This window comes from Sturnira hondurensis, unplaced genomic scaffold, assembly GCF_014824575.4.
Source record: "Sturnira hondurensis isolate 20B ecotype Veracruz unplaced genomic scaffold, ASM1482457v3 Scaffold0024661, whole genome shotgun sequence".
NCBI lineage: Eukaryota > Metazoa > Chordata > Mammalia > Chiroptera > Phyllostomidae > Sturnira > Sturnira hondurensis.
In genome coordinates, this window is record NW_028097292.1 from 183,231 (window position 1) to 203,093 (window position 19,863).

The window sequence follows — 19,863 nt, forward strand, 5'->3', positions numbered from 1 at the left end:
CAATTCTTAAGCCACATCCTGCTGGCAGGAGGAAAGTGGAAATGGGGAAGCAAACAGCCCATTTATTGAACATTACTCTCTTACAGAATTTGATATTCATTAATGTACATTATTTTCATGTAATCCTATGAAGTAGAGATTAGTTTCCACTTTTATAGAAGTAGAGACAGAGACCCAGAAAGCACATGTGTAAGCTCTGATCACACAGCTAAGATGAACTTGCCATGCTTCAGATTAGAGGGAACCTTACCTGATGCCTACATGAGCAGCTGTCTTTCCCTGCTGATGGGCTTCCTCATAAATTTTCTTTGCCTGGTGCTTTTCTCTGACTTCTGCAATGTACACTTTATTGTTGATTGTCCTGATGGAGCAGGAAAGAAGGACAGACAGAGACAGAGAAATGAAAAAGAACAGGTGCAGAAGTAGAGAGGAAAAGAAACACATAAGGGAGATGAAGGAGGAGGATGATGAAGGAAAAGGACAAAATAGTACCATGAAGCAAGAACAAGAGAAGAGAGGAGAGGCAAGGGAGATAAAACCAGGTGAAGCAGTTATCAATATCTGTGTTTGTCATATGAGGAAATAGAAATTACACAGTTGGCAAATGGTGGACCTGGTGTTAGGACTTTATGTTTCTCAAAGTATTGAATAAATTCCATGTTTTGGCACATAAAATAATTTTAGGAGGGACACAACTGAATGTTGTTATTATAATTGTTACATATTTGCTGTGATGTGTAATAAACATAAGTAGCACATTGAACCTATGAGCACACAGACATTGTTGCTTAGGATAAGACTGATGTAAATAATCCTAAAAAATTGTATCTGTCTTAAGAAAATATATTAACTACAGGGACTTCTGCCCAAGATGGAGGTATAGGTAGAAACACTTTGCCTCCTCACACAACCATAAGATAAACAACAAATTTAAAAACAAAAAATAACCAGAACTGCAAGAAAATTGAGCTGTATAGAAGTCTGACAACCAAGGAGTTAAGGAAGAAACATTGACCCAGAGTGGTAGGAGGGGGAGAGACAGACAGCCGGGGAGGAGAGGACTCACGGAAAGGTGCTACAAGGATTGAGGCAGGTGAGGTGGTTGGCAGACCAAGGAAGGTGGTGGCTGGTGGACTGGGTGGTCCCACATTTGTATGTGGATAAACCAGGAGGAACAACTGGGGAATGAGACAGATTACACAACACAGGATTCTAGCATGCAATAAAGCCTCAAAACCTCTGACTATAAATACCTGTGGGAGTTGGGGAGGCAGTGGGAGAAACTCCCAGCCTCACAGAAGAGTTTGTTGGAGAGACCCACAGGGTCCTAGAATGTACACAAACCCACTCTTCTGGGAATCAGCACCAGAAGGGCCCAATTTGTTTGTGGGTACTGAGGGAAGTGATTGAAAGTCAGCAGAGAGCCGAGCAAGTGGCATTATTCCTTCTCAGAACACTCCCCCAAGTATAACACCACACCACAGCCACCTGGCTTGCCACGCCCTAGTGAATACCTAAGGCTCCGCCCCTTACTACATAACTGATTCACCCAGACCAAAAAGAAAATATATATATGGCCCCAATAAAACTCATCTTTGATCTATTGATCAAAGCTCCTAAAATAGAACTAAGTGATGAAGAGATAGCCAACCAATCAGATGCAGAGTTCAAAACACTGGTAATCAGGATGCTCACAGAATTAGTTGAATATGGTTGTATAATAGAAGAAAAAGTAAAGGTTATGCAGAGTGAAATCAAGGAAGATGTACAGGGAACCAACAGTGAGGGGAAGGAAAATGGGACTCAAATCAATGGTTTGGACCAGAAGGAAGAAATAAACATTCAACTAGAACAGATGAAGAAATAAGAATTCCAAAAAAAAAAAAAAATGAGGAGAGGCTTAGGAACCTCTGAGACAACTTTAAATGTTCCAATATCTGATTCATAGGGGTATCAGAAGAAGGAGAAAGGCAAGAAACTGAAAATTTATTTGAAACACTAATGAAGGAGAACTTCCCTAATCTGGCAAAGGAAATAGACTTACAGGAAGTCCAGGAACTTCCAGGAAGCTCAGAGTCCCAAAGAAGTGAGACCCAAGGAAGCACACCATAATTACCTTAGCTAAAATTAAAGAAAAAGAGAATCTTAAAAGCAGCAAGAGAAAAGGAGACAGTTCCCTACAAAGGAATGCCCATAAGACTATCAGCTGATTTCTCAAAAGAAAACTTGCAGGCAAGAAGGGGCTGGAAAGAAGTACTTGAAATAATGAAAGGCAAGGATGTACATAGAAGATTACTCTATCCAGCAAAGCTTCCATTTAGAATGAAAGGGCGGATAAAATGTTTCTTAGATAAGGTCAAGTTAAAGGAGTTCATCATCTCCAACCCCTAATTATATGAAATGTTAGAGGGACTTGTCTACGAAGAAGAAGAAGATCAGAAATATGAACAGCAAAATGGCAACAAACTCAGAACTATCAACAACTGAACCTAAAAACAAACTAAGCAAACAACTGGAACAGAAACAGAATCACAAAAATGGAGATCACATGGAGGGTTATCAGTGGAAAGGGGGAGAGGGAGAATGGGGAAAAGGTACAGAGAATAAGAAGCATGAATGTAGTACAAAATAGACAGGGGGACATTAAGAACAGTATGGGAAATGGAGAAACCAAAGAACTTAAATGTACAACCCGTGGGCATGAACTTAGGTGGGGGAATGCTGGTGGGAGGATGGGTGCAGGGAGGGGAAAAATGTGACAACTGCAATAGCATAATCAATAAAATATATTTAAAAAAGAAAATATATTAAGTACAAGTGGTAACATTTGTGAAAGCAGAATGCAAATTGCTGCAAAATGATCTGGGCTTGACTAGGGAGGGGTCCTTGACCTCAAGAAGCTTAGAGTCTGATGGAATTCTAGTGGACTTATTTACCCCTGTTTTTCCCATTGCTGTAAAGAAAGTAATGAAGTGTAAAGGACTTCAAAGAAGGGAGAGAGCACTTTTGCTCAAGTCATCAAGAAAGGACCCTGGAGTTTGTGGCCTTGAGGCTGGGCCTGAAGACAGGGAGGTTTGGATAAATGATCCTCGTGGTCCTTGCCTTCTTGGTATCCTGTGTTGGCTCCTTCTCTTCCTCTATTCTTGACCTTCCCTTCCTCTGTTCTTTCTACAGTCACTCTCTAGGGGAGGTCATCTAGTCCCATGGCTTTAAATATCATTCATACACAGATTATTCCTAAATCTATATATCTCAAGTGTGGACCTGTCCCTCAGACTCTATACTAGATATGCAATTGCTTACTTAGTATTTTCACTAGAGTCTGAAACAACCACCTAAAGCTTAACATAATGAAAACAGCTCTTGGTATCTCCTCCACCCTTCCAGTTTGCTCCTCCACTCATTTTCCTTATCTCAGGATATAGTTGTTCAGCTGAAAATCTTAGAGTCATGCTTGACTTCCCTCTTCCTCTCACACTCTGTATGCAATCCATCAGGGAATTTGGCTCTATCTTTAGATACATTCTCAATCTGACTACTTCCCTCCACTCCCACAATTGCTACCCAGGTCCAAATCACCAACATCTTTTGCTTGGATAAACACAACAGCTTACTAACTGACCTCCCTCTTTAAAGCATTGCCACCTTATTATCTATTCTTTTCATAGAAGTAAGAGAGATACTATTAAATCCTAAGTCAGTGTTCCTTTTTTGCCGAAAACTCTCTGTGGCTCCCATCTCAACTCAGACTAAAAACCAAAGTCCTCACAAGGGCTCCCATGGCCCTATATAGTCTGGCTCACTGTCACTTCTTTAACTCTGTCTCTTCCTACATTTTTCTCATTCATTTTGTGGCATCCATCCTGGCCTCTTTGCTGTTTCATGAATTTGTTCAGCAAACTTGTGTCTCAGAGCCTTTTCAATTACAGTTCCCTTTGCCTGGAACACTGTTCCTCCAGATCTTTGCAAGTCTTATACCTTCTCTCCTTTCAGGTCTTTGTTCAAATGTCATTTCCTCAGAGACACCCTTGATCACTCTAAAATAACAACTTTCTACTTAGTCTCTATTTCTCTTGCTCCACTTTCTATTTCTTTGTAGCACTACTCATCCACAAACTGGCTTGTACTTCCTTGTTTATTTTTTCCTTGTCTCTTTTCTCCACTGTACTGTGAGCTTCTTGACAGCAGGGCTTTTGTCTGTCTTATTTGCTGCTGTATTCCCAGGGCCTAGAATATGGCTTTCCACACAGCAGGCACTCAACAATTACTTGTGGAATGGATATTCCAGACAGACAGCAGGAAAACACAGAATGTGTTTCAGGGAACAGCAAGTAGTTAGATTTGGCTAGAGCAGAGAGGCAGGGAAAGGAGGTATGCAGAGAAGTTTGGAGTGGTTAGGCAGGACTAGAGAATAAAGGGCTTTGAACATGAGACTCAATAAACTCATATGGCAGTGAAAACTCATTTTGCTATGGAGAATGAAAGTCATGTATAAATCTTGAAAAGTAGAGGGTTGGGTCAAAGCTAACCTTTAAGGAGTGATAGAGAGTTCAGTGTCCTAGAGAACATTAGTGTGATTCTGTAAGAGGCAGAACAACGTATCTATTTTTACAATTGGAGGAACCGAGGCACACATATTGAGGGAGTGAAGGGGAGGAAATTATTTGATCAAAGCAGCAGCTTCTGGTTACACTTGAGGTGGATATGTGGAGAGACCACTCAGATGGGAGATATTTCTAGGCAGCTGAAACAGACCAGTGGCTGGGCTAGTGTGGGGGTGGGCAGAGCTGGCACCACCCCAGAGTCTCCCCGGGGGTGTGGGGGTGTAGGGTGGAGTTGGTCTGGCAGCAACACACTGGGGTCTCTGTGTGTGTGTTGCCTCCAGCCAGCATACTTTCCACAGAGTCTGCCCAAGAACATTTCCTCCAGCCTGCTTTGCTTAATTTAAAAATGTTTTTTCTTCTTTTGGTGTTTTTTCTATTGAAGCAAAAATCCAAATTCTGCCTGATTGCTTGGCCCTTGCATCATTTGACCAACCAGCTTTCTGGTTAGCCTCCATATTCCAAACTTGTTTGACTTTAGTCCCCCTAGGTTCCCCACATGCAGTGATTCTGATCCCTTCAAATCTTACCCACATGAAAATCCTGCTTCAGAGAAGCCCTCCTTGATTACCCCGTAAATCTCCTCTGAACTCCCTGCCTAAGAGCATACCTCTCACCTCCTCCAACCAACCTGTCCTTTCAGGGTAGTGCCATCTGCTTATGAAGGCCAGGAGATTTCTGATGACAATGCCCAGGCCCCAGGCCTGCTGTTGAGGATCACAGGCTATTTCCTGTACAAGGCCACCCCCCACCCTCTGGTGAGGAAGTCTGAGCAAAGGCTGAAACTATGCCTGTGCCAGCCTCACTCATCTGCCAAATCTTAGTCCCTCTCCCCAAAGCCAGCCACCTTTTTCTAACTCACACTAAGTTGCTACATGGGCCAATAAGGTCCTTCCATCCCACTCAGTTCCCCCTTATCTGCTCCTCCTCCCACATTTACTGTTTCAAGGAAGTCACTGTCATTTGCCAGGTCAGTCAAGCTGAAATCAGTTTACTTCTACCCATGTAAGCTAAGCTCTTTCTTCCTTGTTATGGTCTCTCAAATCCCACTGCCAGTGCACTGCTCCAGCCCTTAACACCCCCCATGGGACCACTACCCTGGGTCCCTTACTGAATTCCCTGATTCCCGGCTGGCCAGGAATCATGGGTCCGCCCCCACTTCATTATCATCACTCCTTGTTTAAAACTTTGCTATGTCTCCTCATTATTGGCCACAGTTATTTCTAAAGTGGAGTACTCATGCTCCACAGGGTGCTGGGGATAAATCATAAGGGTCTGAGAAAGGAATAACATTCTATTTATAGTGCTTTTCTTCCTTATCCTTTGTTTATATTTTTGTATATGCTTTATAATATACCTAATATATTTGCTGAGTAGTATATTTCTATAATTTATAAAATAATGAATATACATATTTGGGGAGTACATGGTTGACTGTTTCCTAATGGGTATCCAAACACAAGATGGTTTGGAGACCATCAAACAATGCTTACATACTGGGTCTGGCATTGGAAGCCCTCCCCCACCTAGTCTTCCCTTACCTTTCCAGTCTCATTTCTGACCTCTCTGACCCCAGCTTGTGTCCTACACTTCAGTGACAGTCAGGTACTTTCAGTTCCCGTAATAAGGGAACATTGGCCTCTGTACTTTTTCTGCCCACAGTCTGCAATGCTGCCTTAGCCCTGCTTGCTTGGCGACTATCTCATATTTCAAGCCTCAGTTTAGCTGTCCCCTCTGTGAGGCTTTCTCTGACTTTCTAGGTGTCGGGAACTCACCACTGTATCCTGCTGATCCTCACCATTCCTACCATCTTATGTTCACACTTCTCTTAATTCCCAGCATCCTTTATTAAAAGTATCTGCTTCCTTTTTCACATCCCCCATTAAACCGTGTCGTTTTGGGGAGCAGGGACCATGTGCAATTCACCTTCCTCTTTCTATAGTGCCCAGTGCAGTGTAAGACACACAGCCAGTGCTGGTAAGTGTTTGTTAAGAAAAATCAGGCTACTATTATCAAGGACTTATTATGTGCTCAGCACTGATTTTAGCATGCATTTTCACGTATATTAACTCATTTAATCCTTGCAGGTGGGTTCTAATTTTATTCTCATTTTACCAATATGTAAAATGAGATTCTGAGAAGTAAAGTAAGTAGTCCTGAGTCACATAGATGGCAGAACCAGGATTCAAACTCAAGAAGTCTGATCTCATAGTGTGTGCTCTTCGTCACTGTGCTCTGCTAAAAAACAGACAAAAGAATGAACGAATGTAGGCATGAATGAATGAAGCAGTGACTTTGGGACCAGACTTACATAGTAAAATTGGAGATAAAGGCGAGACGAGGCAGGTCCAGGTCAAAGATGGCTTCATGGGCCTCAGCATGTGGATTGAACAGGACAGAAGTGACCAAGGTGTGGGCATAGCGAGAAACCACAGTAGAACGCAAGGAATAGCTCGTCATCAACAGCTGGGAGAGAAGGCAGGAAAGTGGGTTAGATAGACTCTATCCTTGGCCTGGATAGATTAGTACTTGGGAATCTGAGACTTCTGGACAGGCCTTGGGTTAAATAGTGGAGAAACTGAGGTCTAGAGTGGGAAAACGATCTGTGTCATCCATTTCATGGATCTTCCTAAGTGAGCTTTACCAAGTCTCAGACCAAAGACTCACAGAATATCACAAATCAAGGGACCTTTGAATAAGTGTGTCTCCAACTTTAATGTACACATAAATCTCCTAGAGATGTTGTTAATATGCAGGTTCTCATTCAGCAATTCTGGAGTGGGGCCTGGGATTCTTCAATGCCGTTCTAAAAAGCTCCCAGGTGATGCTAATACTGTTGGTCCACAGATTTTGCTTTGAGTAGCTAGGCTTTAGAATATAACAGAACAGCTGTCATTCATTGAGTCACACTCTATGCAAGGCACTGTGACTACTATATATGTATATTAGTGTGCGTGTGTGTGTGTGTGTGTGTATTAAATATCAAGCTTCCTGTTTAAGATCTCAGGTGTAAGGAATTGCACTTGATAAGTGCAGTTATATACCAAAAGCATAATGAGCATTTGGCATCCGTAATCTTATTTAATCCCCACATTGGCTCTGTGAGCTAGATACTATTATTGTCCATATTTTATAGATGTGTTCACTGGGCCCACACATAACACACACCTAGTATATTCTCAGTATGGGGCAGTGGGAAATGAGGGCATTTGGGATCAAATGCTGGTTCTGCTACTTCCTAACTGTGTGCTAACCTCTAAGCATCTATTTCCTCCTCTATGTAATGGGGTTAATTGAACCTACCTCACAGGGATGCTGTCAGGACTAAATGAAATCATAACTCTAAAGTTTCAAATGCAGCACCTGAGATATGTCCAGCAAATAGTATTTTCTCTGGTCCTGGATTATCAGTCATGGGTCTGAGGAAATGGACTGAATAACCTTCTCCTATCCCACCCCCAAGGAGCAAAATTTGTCACAAATCCCATAACTTTGTTCCCTCATCCCCAAACTGACCTTTGTGCTTGATGAAGGGGGGGCAGGAGGTCCCTGGTATGTCAGTTCAAGAACAGTCAGAAAAAAGCTGACACAGATGAGGCACCTCCACCCAGACATGATGATACCTCTGGCTTGGGTCGGTTGTTCACGTCCAGAAGGTCTGAATCCAGTCCCCAAACTCTTGCTCTTTTAAACCTCCAGATATCCCTTCTCTTGAAAGGGAGGGACTGTCCTGAAGGGTGGGGAAGTCTCTGAATGTAGCATTGAGGCCCACACAAGCCAGGATTGTCTAAGAGCTGGGGCTGGCATCTTGCCTGGAGAGGGGCCAGTTCCATGCCTCCCTTTTTCCCTCATCCAGCTCTACGATGAATGGAAACTAAACATACTGGAGAGCCGGGTCTGTCTGTTTGCTATGTTGGCTCAGGGTGGGGTTTTTCTTTCCTATAAACATCCACAGGAGCCCAGTAACTGAGGCCAGAGAAAGGTCACTTAGCATTGATCATTTTTAAAAGGTAGCAGGTATAAGAGAGGGCTTGGTGAGGCAAGACCCCAATCCTGATCCTTCCTGGCACTGACTTTAACCTTGAGACAGGAGAGACTTAGAGTCTCATAAAAATCAGGGGTCCCACAGGCGTGAGGTTCACAGTCTCCAGAATAGTCAGAGGCCAAGATAAGCTAGGGCAAGACTGAGGATATAACAGAGTGGTTCAAAATAGAAGTACTGCATTCAGACCCTCTGGATTTGAATCTAAGTTCCGTCACTTTCTGACAGTAATATTGAGCTAATTAACTGCCTTGTAGCCTCAGTTTCCTCATCTACAAAAGGAAGGTAATAATAGCATCTACTTCATAAAGTTGTTATGAAGATCAAATGCTTTGCATATGGTTAAGTGTGCAGTAAATATCAGAAGTTAGGACTAGAGTGGGATGAGACCTGATTGAGATCAAAAGTGTGGGAATCTCCCTATCCTAGAGACTTAGGTGAGGGAGATGTGGGGTAATGCCAAGTTGATAGGTGTTAGTCTGTCTGTGGGAACAAGGAGATGCTCTGAACTGTGCCTGCGGGTACTGTGGAGGATGACGGTGAGGAATGGAGCTGAGAAAGTGGAAATTACTTGAAGTTCTGCACACAGGACATCAGCGTCAGTCAGAACCTTTATCTCTCTGCCCTTTCCACCCACATAGAGCACATGCAGCCACAGCAGTCACTTCCAGGCAAATCTTAAAAGACATTTTACAAACTGTGTAGGGAACACTCTGACTTGTTCTATGGCATTTGGTGCCACAGAACAAAGCCTTCTCATTCTGGTATTTGTGTGACCCATAATCTATTATTTGCCACGTCTCCAATGTCCACATTAGATTTTCTGTCTGAATTTTCTCATGGGGGAGAGCCCTAGTGAGGAAAATAGCCTTGATTATACAACAACAGAGAAACTCACATTACCTACCTTTTCCCTTAACTAGGAATGGATAACCAGGGATCCTCAGCAAAATTAAGGCAACCTGCAGCATGACTCAAGTAAGCAAATAGAATAACCTCATGGCAATCTTGGAATTTTGGAAACAAAAGAGAATTTCAGAAAAAAATATATTTTCAACAAAATCAAGAAGATATAACACGAATGAAACAAGAACTAGATGCCACAAAATGGCTACAATTAGAGAAAAGAAAGACTCCTTAGAAATGGGAAAAAACCTGCTAAAATTAAAAAAAAGAGGGGGCCTGGGAAGTAAAATTAAGAAAAGTTCCCAGAATGTAGGGCAAAAACCAAAGAAACACAAAGAACAAGATAACACTTAAGAGATAGAGATTAATACAGCAGGTTCAACATCTGAATAATAAGAGTTCTAGAAGAGAGAAGAGAAAAAAATGAAGGATAATTTTGTCAAAAACATATCAGAACTTAATTTTCCAAAGCTAAAGAAGGATCTCCAGATCAAGTGCCCAGAACAGCAAACCCAGGAAACAGTGGTTCCAACCCAAGCAATTACTATTGCAGCAGCCTCCTCACTGATCTTGCTTTTCCCTTTGTCGTCCTCCCCTCCACCCCTGGCCAGTATATTTTCATAACAGCAAGAGGGAGCCTTTAAAAACCCAAGTCATATCCTCTCCCACCTGTGCTCAGAACCCTTCTGTGACTGTATTCCCTATGCAGTACTTTACACCCCTTGACTATTATGTAATTACCAGTATGTACTTCCCAGTCCCTTCACCTTTTTTACCCAGTCCCCTACCCCTTTTCCCCTCTGTCAACGATCAGTCTGTTCTCTGTTTCTATGAGTCTGTTTCTGTTTTGTTTGTTCATTTATATTTTTCTTTAGGTTCCACACATAAATGAAATCATAAGCTATGTATGGTGCCAGGTGGGTACTGAAAATATCAGGGGCACACTTTGTAAATTATATGATTGTCTAAACACTATATAGTACACCTGAAAGTAATACAAAATACTATTGAATGTAAACTGTTCTTTTAAAAAAACCCTCCTGTGGAATCCACTGTGGTTTACAGAGCCCTGTAAGCTTAGGCCCCCATTACCTATCTGACCTCATTTCCTATTACTTCCTTCCCTGCCTTCCTCCACCACCCTAACAACTCTGCCCTTTATATTCTTCAAAAATGACAGGCATGGGAAAAACAAAAACATGCCAGACTCGGTCCTGCTCCAGGGCCTTCTCACTGACTGTTCTTTCTAGAATGTTCTTTCCCTATGCTTGCTCTCTCGCCTTTTCAGACAGTCTTTCTATGACCAACCTATTTAAAACTGCAGTAACTACCCATTATTTCTGGCATTTTCCACCCCTTTTACACTGATTTATTTTATTCCATAGCATTTATCATATTTTAACTTATTATATATTTATGTATTTATCTGATTTTCTTCTTGCTCTCCCTAGAATATCAGCTTAATGGGCATAAGGATGTCTGCCTTCTTTACTGATGTATCCTGATCTTCTAAAGCACTGCCTTGGCCCATAGTACACATTCAATAAGTATTTATTAAAGGTATGAACACAATGCAGGACAATAATTCAATAAAAAAGGAAGACTATTAGAAACTCCCTCTCTCCCTCTCTACCTCCTGCTCCCCCCCTCTCTCTCTGCAATTGTTTAAGAAAATAATGACCCAAAGATACAGCAAAATAAAATATAAAATGATTATAAGCACCTGATAGAGTATAATTGAGATACCATTTGACCTTGATGGTAGAAACATTCTTTTTTGAGAGGCCCAAAGATTGTGACATTGGACTTGAAGAGAAGGAAGTGTATTTCTGGCTCACAACTTGGCTGGGTATTGAAAAATATTTATACAGGCATGATAATGTAGGTGCTGTTTATTGGTTTTCAGGTTTTAGAGTCAACCTGGGGACAAAGCAAGGAAGATGTGGTTGTGGCTACAGAACATAATGCAAGTGTTAATAACCTGGACCATGTAAAGGAAAGATGAAACTGACAATGTGGGTCATTGAATGGGCATGGGAGGGTAGTGGCCATGATATTTTTGTCTTAAAAAGTGGGCAGTTGACATTATTTGTCAAAAATGGTTAGCCTAGCCCTGGCTGGTGTGGCTCAGTGGATTGAGTGCTGGCCTGCAAACCAAAGAGTTGCTGCTTTGATTTCCACTCAGGGTACACGCCTGGGTTGTGGGCCAGGTCTCCAGTGGTGGCTAGTGAGAGGCAAGCAATCAATGTTTCTCTTTGCACCTCGATGTTTCTCTCTCTCTCTTTCTCTCTCCCTTCCCCTCTCTTGGAAAATAAATAAACAAATTTTTTTAAAAAAAATGGATAGAATAAAGAATGGAAATTTGCGTATATTTTTTAAGTTACAAAATTAATCAAGAACAAAAAAAATAAATATCAGTGTGAAACATAGCAGTGGAGTGAAGGGAAAAGTGAGGCAGTGTACATAAACAAAATCCCCCCTGCCATAGCAGGGAATCAAGAGGATAGTGTCTGAAATTTATAAAGCAAGAAACAGAATATATATGTGTTATCTAGAGTTGTGAAGGGAACAACCAGCAGAACTAAAAACAAAAACCGTTAAAAGTTTGTTTTGAGGGAGTGGAATGGAGAAGGGAAGGGTCAAGGCAGGGGACTTCTGGTTTTGATTATAGGCTCTTCTGCCCAGTTCCATTTGTTTCCATGTATACATATTACTTTAATAAAGATAAAATCTTTTTAAAAAGATTTGATTTATTTTATTTTTAGAGAGGGGAAAGGGGAAGAAAGAGAGGGAGAGAAACATCAATGTGTGGTTTCCTCTTATGCGCCTCCTACTGGGGAACTGGCCCACAACCCAGGCACGTGCCCTGACTGAGAATTGAACCGGCGATCCTTTGGTTCTCAGGCCAGCACTCAATCCACTGAGCCACACCAGCCAGGGCCTAATAAAGATAAAATCTTTTAAAATTATGTTGATTTCACCAAAACAAAATAATTATATTATGACTTTATAACAATATCAAAATGGGTTTCCGGATATCCAGTTAGACTTGCCTCCACAGAAGAAATTCGTGCTGCATTGCATTCACATATGTTTATGAAAAGGGCTGGAAAGGATATTCTGGGATTTAAAACATTAGAGGTAGTAGAGAGTAGTGGTGAAGGCTCTGGTATTTGGCATCACATTAATTAGGGTTTAAGTCATCTCTTTTTGTTATTCACTAGTTGCTTTGCTATGGGCAAGTTACCTTCCTCAGGCCCAATTCTGCGTTCTGTAAAATGATGCTAATATTTGTATAGTAGAAATGTAAGCCCCTCAAGAGCAAGGACCACCTCTGCAGAGGTGCCTAATACGTAGTTGGTGCTCAGTGTCTGTTGAATAGCTTGAATCTGTCTCACAAATGTGTGCTGAGGAACAACTCAATGTGCAAAGAGCGGGGGGAGCCCTGGCTGGTGTGGCTCAGTGGATTGAGTGCCAGTCTGCAAATCAAAGGGTCACCAAGTTCGATTCCCAGTCAGGGCACATGCTTGGGTTGTGGGCCAGGTCCCCAGTAGGGGGCAAGGGAGAAGCAACCACACATCAATGTTTCTCTCTCTCTCCTTCCCTTCCTCTCTCTAAAAATAAATAAATAAAATATTTTTTTTTAAAAAAAGAGCAGGGCGAGAGGGAGTGTTAGTCCAAAAGTATGTAGCTGGTTTTCTTATCTATGGGAAATGTGCATTTAGGTTAGCAACATGTAGTCATTTTGCTATAGAATAATATCCTTCAGAGCTTAGAGTGATACAAAATGAATTAAATTGCCTTGCACATAAAAGGAGGAAAAATTAGATTTTACCAACCTCAGGAGAGGACACAGGAGCCTGGAAATGAAAAGGAGGGGGAGCTTCACTTTCTGTATGTTGGAGGGCAGAAAGTGCCCAACAGTGATGGGGAGTGGGACCTAGGAGAAGGGACAGTTAGGCCTTTCCCAGTCATGGGAATGGCTGAGGAAATGTGAAGCATAGGAAAGTCTGATGTCCAATTTTAAGCTGATAGCTATGTTGTGCTGTATGATGTAGATGACTAAAGAGGTTGTAGGTATTCTTAGAAGGAAACCATTACTATCCTCTCTCAGCCTTATCTCTGAATTTTGGGAAATTCAGAGGCACTGATTCTGTACAGTTCTGGGGAAGGGAAATGTGTTGGGAGAGGATGGGTAGTGTGAATATTCTGGGCTTCTCATTTAAACTCCAGAGGTCTGAAATCTTGTATACCCTATGATTAGGCAGTTTCATTACCCAACAGTCTGAACAGAGCTGCCTGGTGATAAATCAGCTTTTCATTTTTTCCCTTAGTTGGTATGTAATATCTACATGATCTCAGGTATTTGTCTGCTGGTCTATGGATGCTAGAAAGCCATTCTGGGACTCGATGACCTAAGTTCTTCAGAGTTTCTGGGTAGATGCTGAAGGTCAAAAGATTCCAAGAGTTCACAAGGAGAAGGAGGGAGGAAATTTCTCTGGTCAAATAATGAAGATTGTGAATAGTTTTGTGCTTTGTCTCCTGATAAGGTTTCTTTCTCCCTGTCCTCTGATTCCCAGGACATGAGATAAGGTTGGTTATAGTATTTGGTTATGAAGGTAGTGGCATTGAGAGGAGGTTGGGGAGGTTTGGCTTTGAAAATCTTTGGGAATACCTCTCTGAGGGACGTAGACTAAAAATTTTGCCCCAAACCCTTGAATTCAGTACCTCCTAATGTTCTGAACCCGCATTCCTTTAAAGTTATGCCATGACCCCAAAGGCTAATTTAAAAACTATTGTGGAGTTTTAAATGGTGGAGGTTGATACAGAGGGTAGATGTAACATAGGCTGCTCCATGGGGAAGAAATGATATGAAAAGTCTTCTAAGTAAGAGAAGGCAGATCACATCGGCTAATAGTTGTGCTTTGTTTGATTGGAATATATACATAGTGGTCAGAAAAATAGGAAGAAAAAGGTGGAAAGCTAGTCAGGGCTAGATTTTGGGAAAGCCTTGAAATTAGGGTGAGGCAGTTCTTGAAAGAGTAATCTATAGTCATTGTTATGAATACCTCACTTGCTATTCACATCTCAACCCACTTCAATCAGGAAACTGCTGCTGGCATAGACTCCCATATAACAATGGTTTAAATAAGATACACATGTATTTATCTCACTGAAAAGAAATCCAGAATTAGGCAGTTCAAAACTGGTAGGGTGGAACTATGAAAGAGAGATCCAGGTTATTTTTTATTTATTTATGTTCAGAGAGAGGGTAAGGGAGGGAGAAAGAAGGGAAAGAAACAGCAATGTACGAAGAGAAACATTGATTTGTTGCCTCTCACTAGCCACCACTGGGGTCCTGGCCCGCAACCCGGGCATGTGCCCTAACTGGAAATTGAACAGGTGAACCTTTGGTTCACAAGCCTGTGCTCACTGAACTGAGCCTCACCAGCCAGGGCTATTCTAGCACCCTCACTCCCTCAGGCAGTCCCCACACCATTGTTCATGTCCATGGGTCATGTCTACAAGTTCTTTAGCTACTCCATTTCCTACCCTGTACCTTACATCCCCATGGCTATTCTGTAACTACCTATTTGTACTTAATCCCCTCACCTCTTCACCCGTTCCCCCATACCCTCATTTGGCACCTATCAAAATGCTCTCAGTATCCATGATTCTGTCTCTATTCTTCTTGTTTACTCAGTTTTTTAGATTCAGTTGTTGATAAAAATGTGTGTATTGCCATTTTATTGTTCATACTTTTGATCTTCTTTTTCTTTATAAGTCCCTTCAGCATTTCATACAATAACGGTTTGGTGATGATGAACTTGTTTAGTTTTTCCTTCTGTGGGAAACTGTTTCTCTACCCTTTGATTTAAATGATAGCTTTGCTGGGTAGAGCAATCTTGGCTGTAGGTTCCTGGTCTTCATAACTTTGAATATTTCTTGCCAATCCCTTCTAGCCTGCAAAATTTCTTTTGAGAAATCAGATGCCAGTCTTATGGGAACTCCCCTGTAGGTAACTATGTGCTTGTCTCTTGCTACTTTTAAGATTATCAGTTTATCTTTAACCTTTGGCACTTAAATTATGCTGTGTCTTGGGGTGAGCCTCTTTCCATTCATTTTGTTCGAGACTCTCTGTGCTTCTGGATTTGCATGTCTATTTGCTTAACCAAATTAGGGAAGTTTTCTTTCACTATTTTTTCAAATAGATTTCTAATTTGTTGATCTCTCTCTTCTTCTGACACCCCTGTGATACAAATGTTAGAATGCTTGAAGTTGTCACAGAGGCTGCTTATACTATTCTCATTTTTTTTATTCTTTTTTCTTCTTGTGGTTCCGATGGGTTGTTTTTTGCTTCTTTATGTTCCAAATCATTGATTTGATTTTCGGCTTCATCCACTCTATGGTTGTTTCGCTGAAAATTGTTCTTTATTTTAATTAGTGTATCCTTTATATCTGACTGGATATTTTTATGCTATTGAGGTCCTCATTACATTCCTTGAGCATCCTTATAACCAGTGTTCAAACTCTGCATCTGATAGATTGCTTATCTGCGTTATGTTTAGTTCTTTTTCTGGACTTTTGATCTTTTTTATTTTTTGCCACATTTTTTTATCTGGCAGTGTCCCTGTGTTTGTCTCTGTGTATTACGGTATTTTTGGACCATAAGACACACCTAAATTTTAGAGGAGGAAAATAGGAAAAAAATTGAAGCAAAAATGTGGTAAAATATATAATAACATAAAAACATAATATTTCACCAATGTAAATGTAAACAGAACTCAACAGCAGCATTAATAACCATTATTCCTCCCAAATTTGGGGGAGAAAGTGCACCTTATAGTCCAAAAAATGGTAAGTAGACCTGCTATGACTGCCTGTTTTGGTAGCATAGCCTAATGTAGTAGTGTCCAATAGGGTCCAGTGGCACAGCCTGTTTTATCATCCATGTTGGTATTCATGGTGCATCCTTTATGTGGGCTGAGTACCCCCTCCTCTTGTAATTGAGCCTTCATTGCTGTTGGCAAGTTAATGGGAGGAATTTACCCAGGACAGTCAGGTGCAAGGACTCTTTATGAACACTAACCACCAATCTCTACCCTCTGTGGAGGATCAGCTGTGCAGGGGCAGGGTGGTCGTGTTCCAATGTGGACTGTAGCTGCCCACTGGGTGCACAGGCTCTGGGGTTTCCTAGGTGGTATAGGCCAAGGTCAGCCCTGACCTATGTTCTGCCCCAGGGCCACTCTGCCTGAGCTATGAAGCAATCTGAAATGGCTGCTACTTGTGCTGGGCTTGGAGATTCCCAGGTGAAGTCAGGCGGTGACTTTAGGCTGGCTACTGCTAGTGCCGGGCCCATAAGTTGGATGGGATGGAGCCTCAGGGGGGTCTCCAGAGTGGGGCAAACAGTGATAGCCAGGTTGATGGAGTCTCAGATTTGGCACTTGCCTGCTGGTTCTATGGCTCTCTGGAGGGGGGGTTCAGAAAAAGGACAATGGCCTTTGCCCACCTTTTGTCTGGGAGAAAGCTGTCCACCAGCTCCCACCTTGATGCCAGACACTTCAGTTTCTCCCTGTGTGCCACTGGTGCCTTTCAATCTGCTACCCTGGTGCTGGAGCTCAGAGGGAGTGAGTCTAGGTTAGTCCATGTGTGGATTCTTTAAAGGCTACTGCTTGGGACTGCAGGAGTTTCTTCCACCAACTCAATCCTCACTGGTTTTTGCAGCCAGAAGTTATGGGGACTTATCTTCCTGGCAGTGGAACCCTGGGCTGGGAGGCCTGGTTTGAGGCTGGGACTCCTCACTCTCAGATATCCCTTCTATATTTTTATCTACCACACATGGATGTGGGATCAGCCCACTGTGCATCTCTACCCCTCCTACCAGTCTGGATGGATGTGGTTTCTTTAATTCTGTAGTTGTCAGACTTCCATTCAACTCAATTTCTGATGTTTCTGAGTGATGGTTGTATAGCTCAGCTGGAATTTTGATGTGGTTGTGTGAGGAGGTGAGCCATGTTTACCTATGCTGTCATCTTGTCCAGAAGTTGAGATCTAGGTTCTTTTTAGTTTACTGAGTTTACCACTCCACTATCCTTAAGGTGTGACCCATGTCCTCATCAGTTTAATTCTAGGGGGCTATGTGTCCAACCAAAAAGTCAGATGTTCTATTATTACGGAAGAAAAGGAGAATGGATATTGGGGTAATCAGCAATCTATGCTACAAATCTCTGTATTGAACTTGTCCCTTCCAGGGTCACCAGAGACCAGAGCATCACCTGACTGTTAAAATGCCTAGACATTTTTTCACTTCTTGGTAGCATTCAACACCACTGACCCCTCCTTCCTTTTGAGACATTCTTTTCCCTTTGTTTTGTGACCATACTTTCTCATGCTTTTCTCCCTTTCTCCTTGGGCACTACTTATCTGTGTGTCTCATGAGCTACTTTCCCTCCACCTATGCTGTAGTTGCTGCTGGTCTCCAGGGCTCTTCCCTGGGCCACATCTAGGGCTACACATTCTTTCCAGGCCCTCTTGCCCTTTCCCATAGATTAAAGAACCATGCATACACTGAGGATTCCTAAATCTATAACCTCAGGCCAAACCTCTTTACTGAATTTCAGACATGTATATTCAACTCCCTGTGGGACATTTCCACTTGGATGTGCCACAAATACCTAAAAATCAATGTTCAGCTCTCCCTACATTAGTATTCTTTATATCAGTGAAAGAGATTACCATCCAAACATTTGATCTCTCATGTCAGATTCTCAAAAGTTCCCTTTGACACTTTCCTCACCCCTTTCTCCACATCCAATTATTCATAAAGTCCAGCTGCTTTTTATCTCTTTAATGCCTTCTGGATTCAATTACTTCTCACCAACTCCACTGCTACCACTCTAGGCCAAACCATAATCATCGCTTATCTGGATGTCACTCTCCCTCTTTCCAGGAAATGGTCTGATCCATGCTCCTTATGGATTAGGCAGCTAGAATGTTCTCTCTAAAACATAAATCTATGTCATTCTAAGCCTAAAACCCTTCAATAATCTCTCGGTGCACTCAGGATCATGACCAAAGTCCTTATCTTGGCATTTAAGGGTTGCCATGATTTGGAAGAGATAGGAATTTGGGGTACTTTAGAACTGGAAGAAAAGGAGGGGCTGTGAATTACTTATGTGCATTTATGAGATAAAGGTACCATTTCAAATTAATGGGGAGGATGGAAAGATGGACTAATTTGCAAATGGATAAGAGCCTGATTTTGGAAAAGAATTAAGCTGAATCCTTATATAAAAAAATTTTTGCAATGATCAAACATTTAAATGTAAATAATAAAGCCATACAAGTGCTTGGAATAAATAGATGCACCTCTGTTTATTCCAAGTACTTTTATGGTTTATTTTTTTACATTGAAATCGTGGATCATTCCAAAATTTGTTTTCTATAAGGATTGATGTGGTGATTGCCAGAAGAAAAGAGGGGTGAGGGGAGGTAGAAGAAGGTGTAGGGGAGGATAAATAGTGATAGAAAGAGACTGGGATTGGTGAACACACAATACAATATATAGATGATGTATTATATAATTGTACCCCTGAAACCTATATAATTTTATGAACCAATGTCACGCCAATAAATTCAATAAAAAGTAACAAAAAGAATGCTGGAAAAAGTGCTTGGAATAAAACAGAGGTTGTTATAATATAGAAGTGTAGAAAGCATCTCTAAGCATGAAGGAGAATCCAGTTGTAATAAAGGTAAACCCGACACATTCTCTGTATAATAATTAAACCCTTTTGTACAGCAAAGATTATCATAAGTAACATGACAAATATTTGTTATATATGTGACACATAAACATATGTGAGATGTTAGTTGCTGGGAATGTTATTCCATGTATCTTTTTCAGAGTAAGTCAACAAATTCTGTATCAAAATGGAAGACTTTTTTGTGGTATTTGAGTCAGCAAAAAACCGCATAAATAACAACAAGAACAACAATAAAAGCCCAATAAAGATACAAAGCTGTCCCTTATAGCATTGTTTGTAATAGTAAAAAAAACAAATGGAAACAATCTGAATGTCCATGTATCCTGGATTGGTTAAATAAATTGTGAAACATCTGTACAAGAAAAAATTATGCAACTCTCAAGAAAAATGTGCAGTAATGAAAACCGATTAGAATATATAAGTGGAATAAAACCAGGTCACAGGGCAGTAGGTACAGTGTACAGTTTGTGGGCAGAAAATGCAAATTAGTATATGAATAGAAAAAATCTGGAAGAACATATATCAAAATGTTAGTAGTGGTTATTTC

At 41.4% G+C, this 19,863-nt stretch overlaps 1 protein-coding gene across 1 annotated transcript in view; it reads right to left on the reverse strand.

Moving 5' to 3' along the window:
- ITIH6 (inter-alpha-trypsin inhibitor heavy chain family member 6) overlaps positions 1 to 8,216 on the reverse strand; it is a 59,083-nt gene extending 50,867 nt beyond the window's left edge. The window contains exons 1-3 of the mRNA XM_037038620.1: positions 8,118 to 8,216; positions 6,913 to 7,067; positions 251 to 361 (exon numbers count right to left, since the gene is read on the reverse strand). Of these exons, the coding sequence (XP_036894515.1) occupies positions 251 to 361; positions 6,913 to 7,067; positions 8,118 to 8,216 (365 nt within the window). The remainder of the gene's footprint in view (positions 1 to 250; positions 362 to 6,912; positions 7,068 to 8,117) is intronic.
- Positions 8,217 to 19,863: the final 11,647 nt, after the last annotated feature.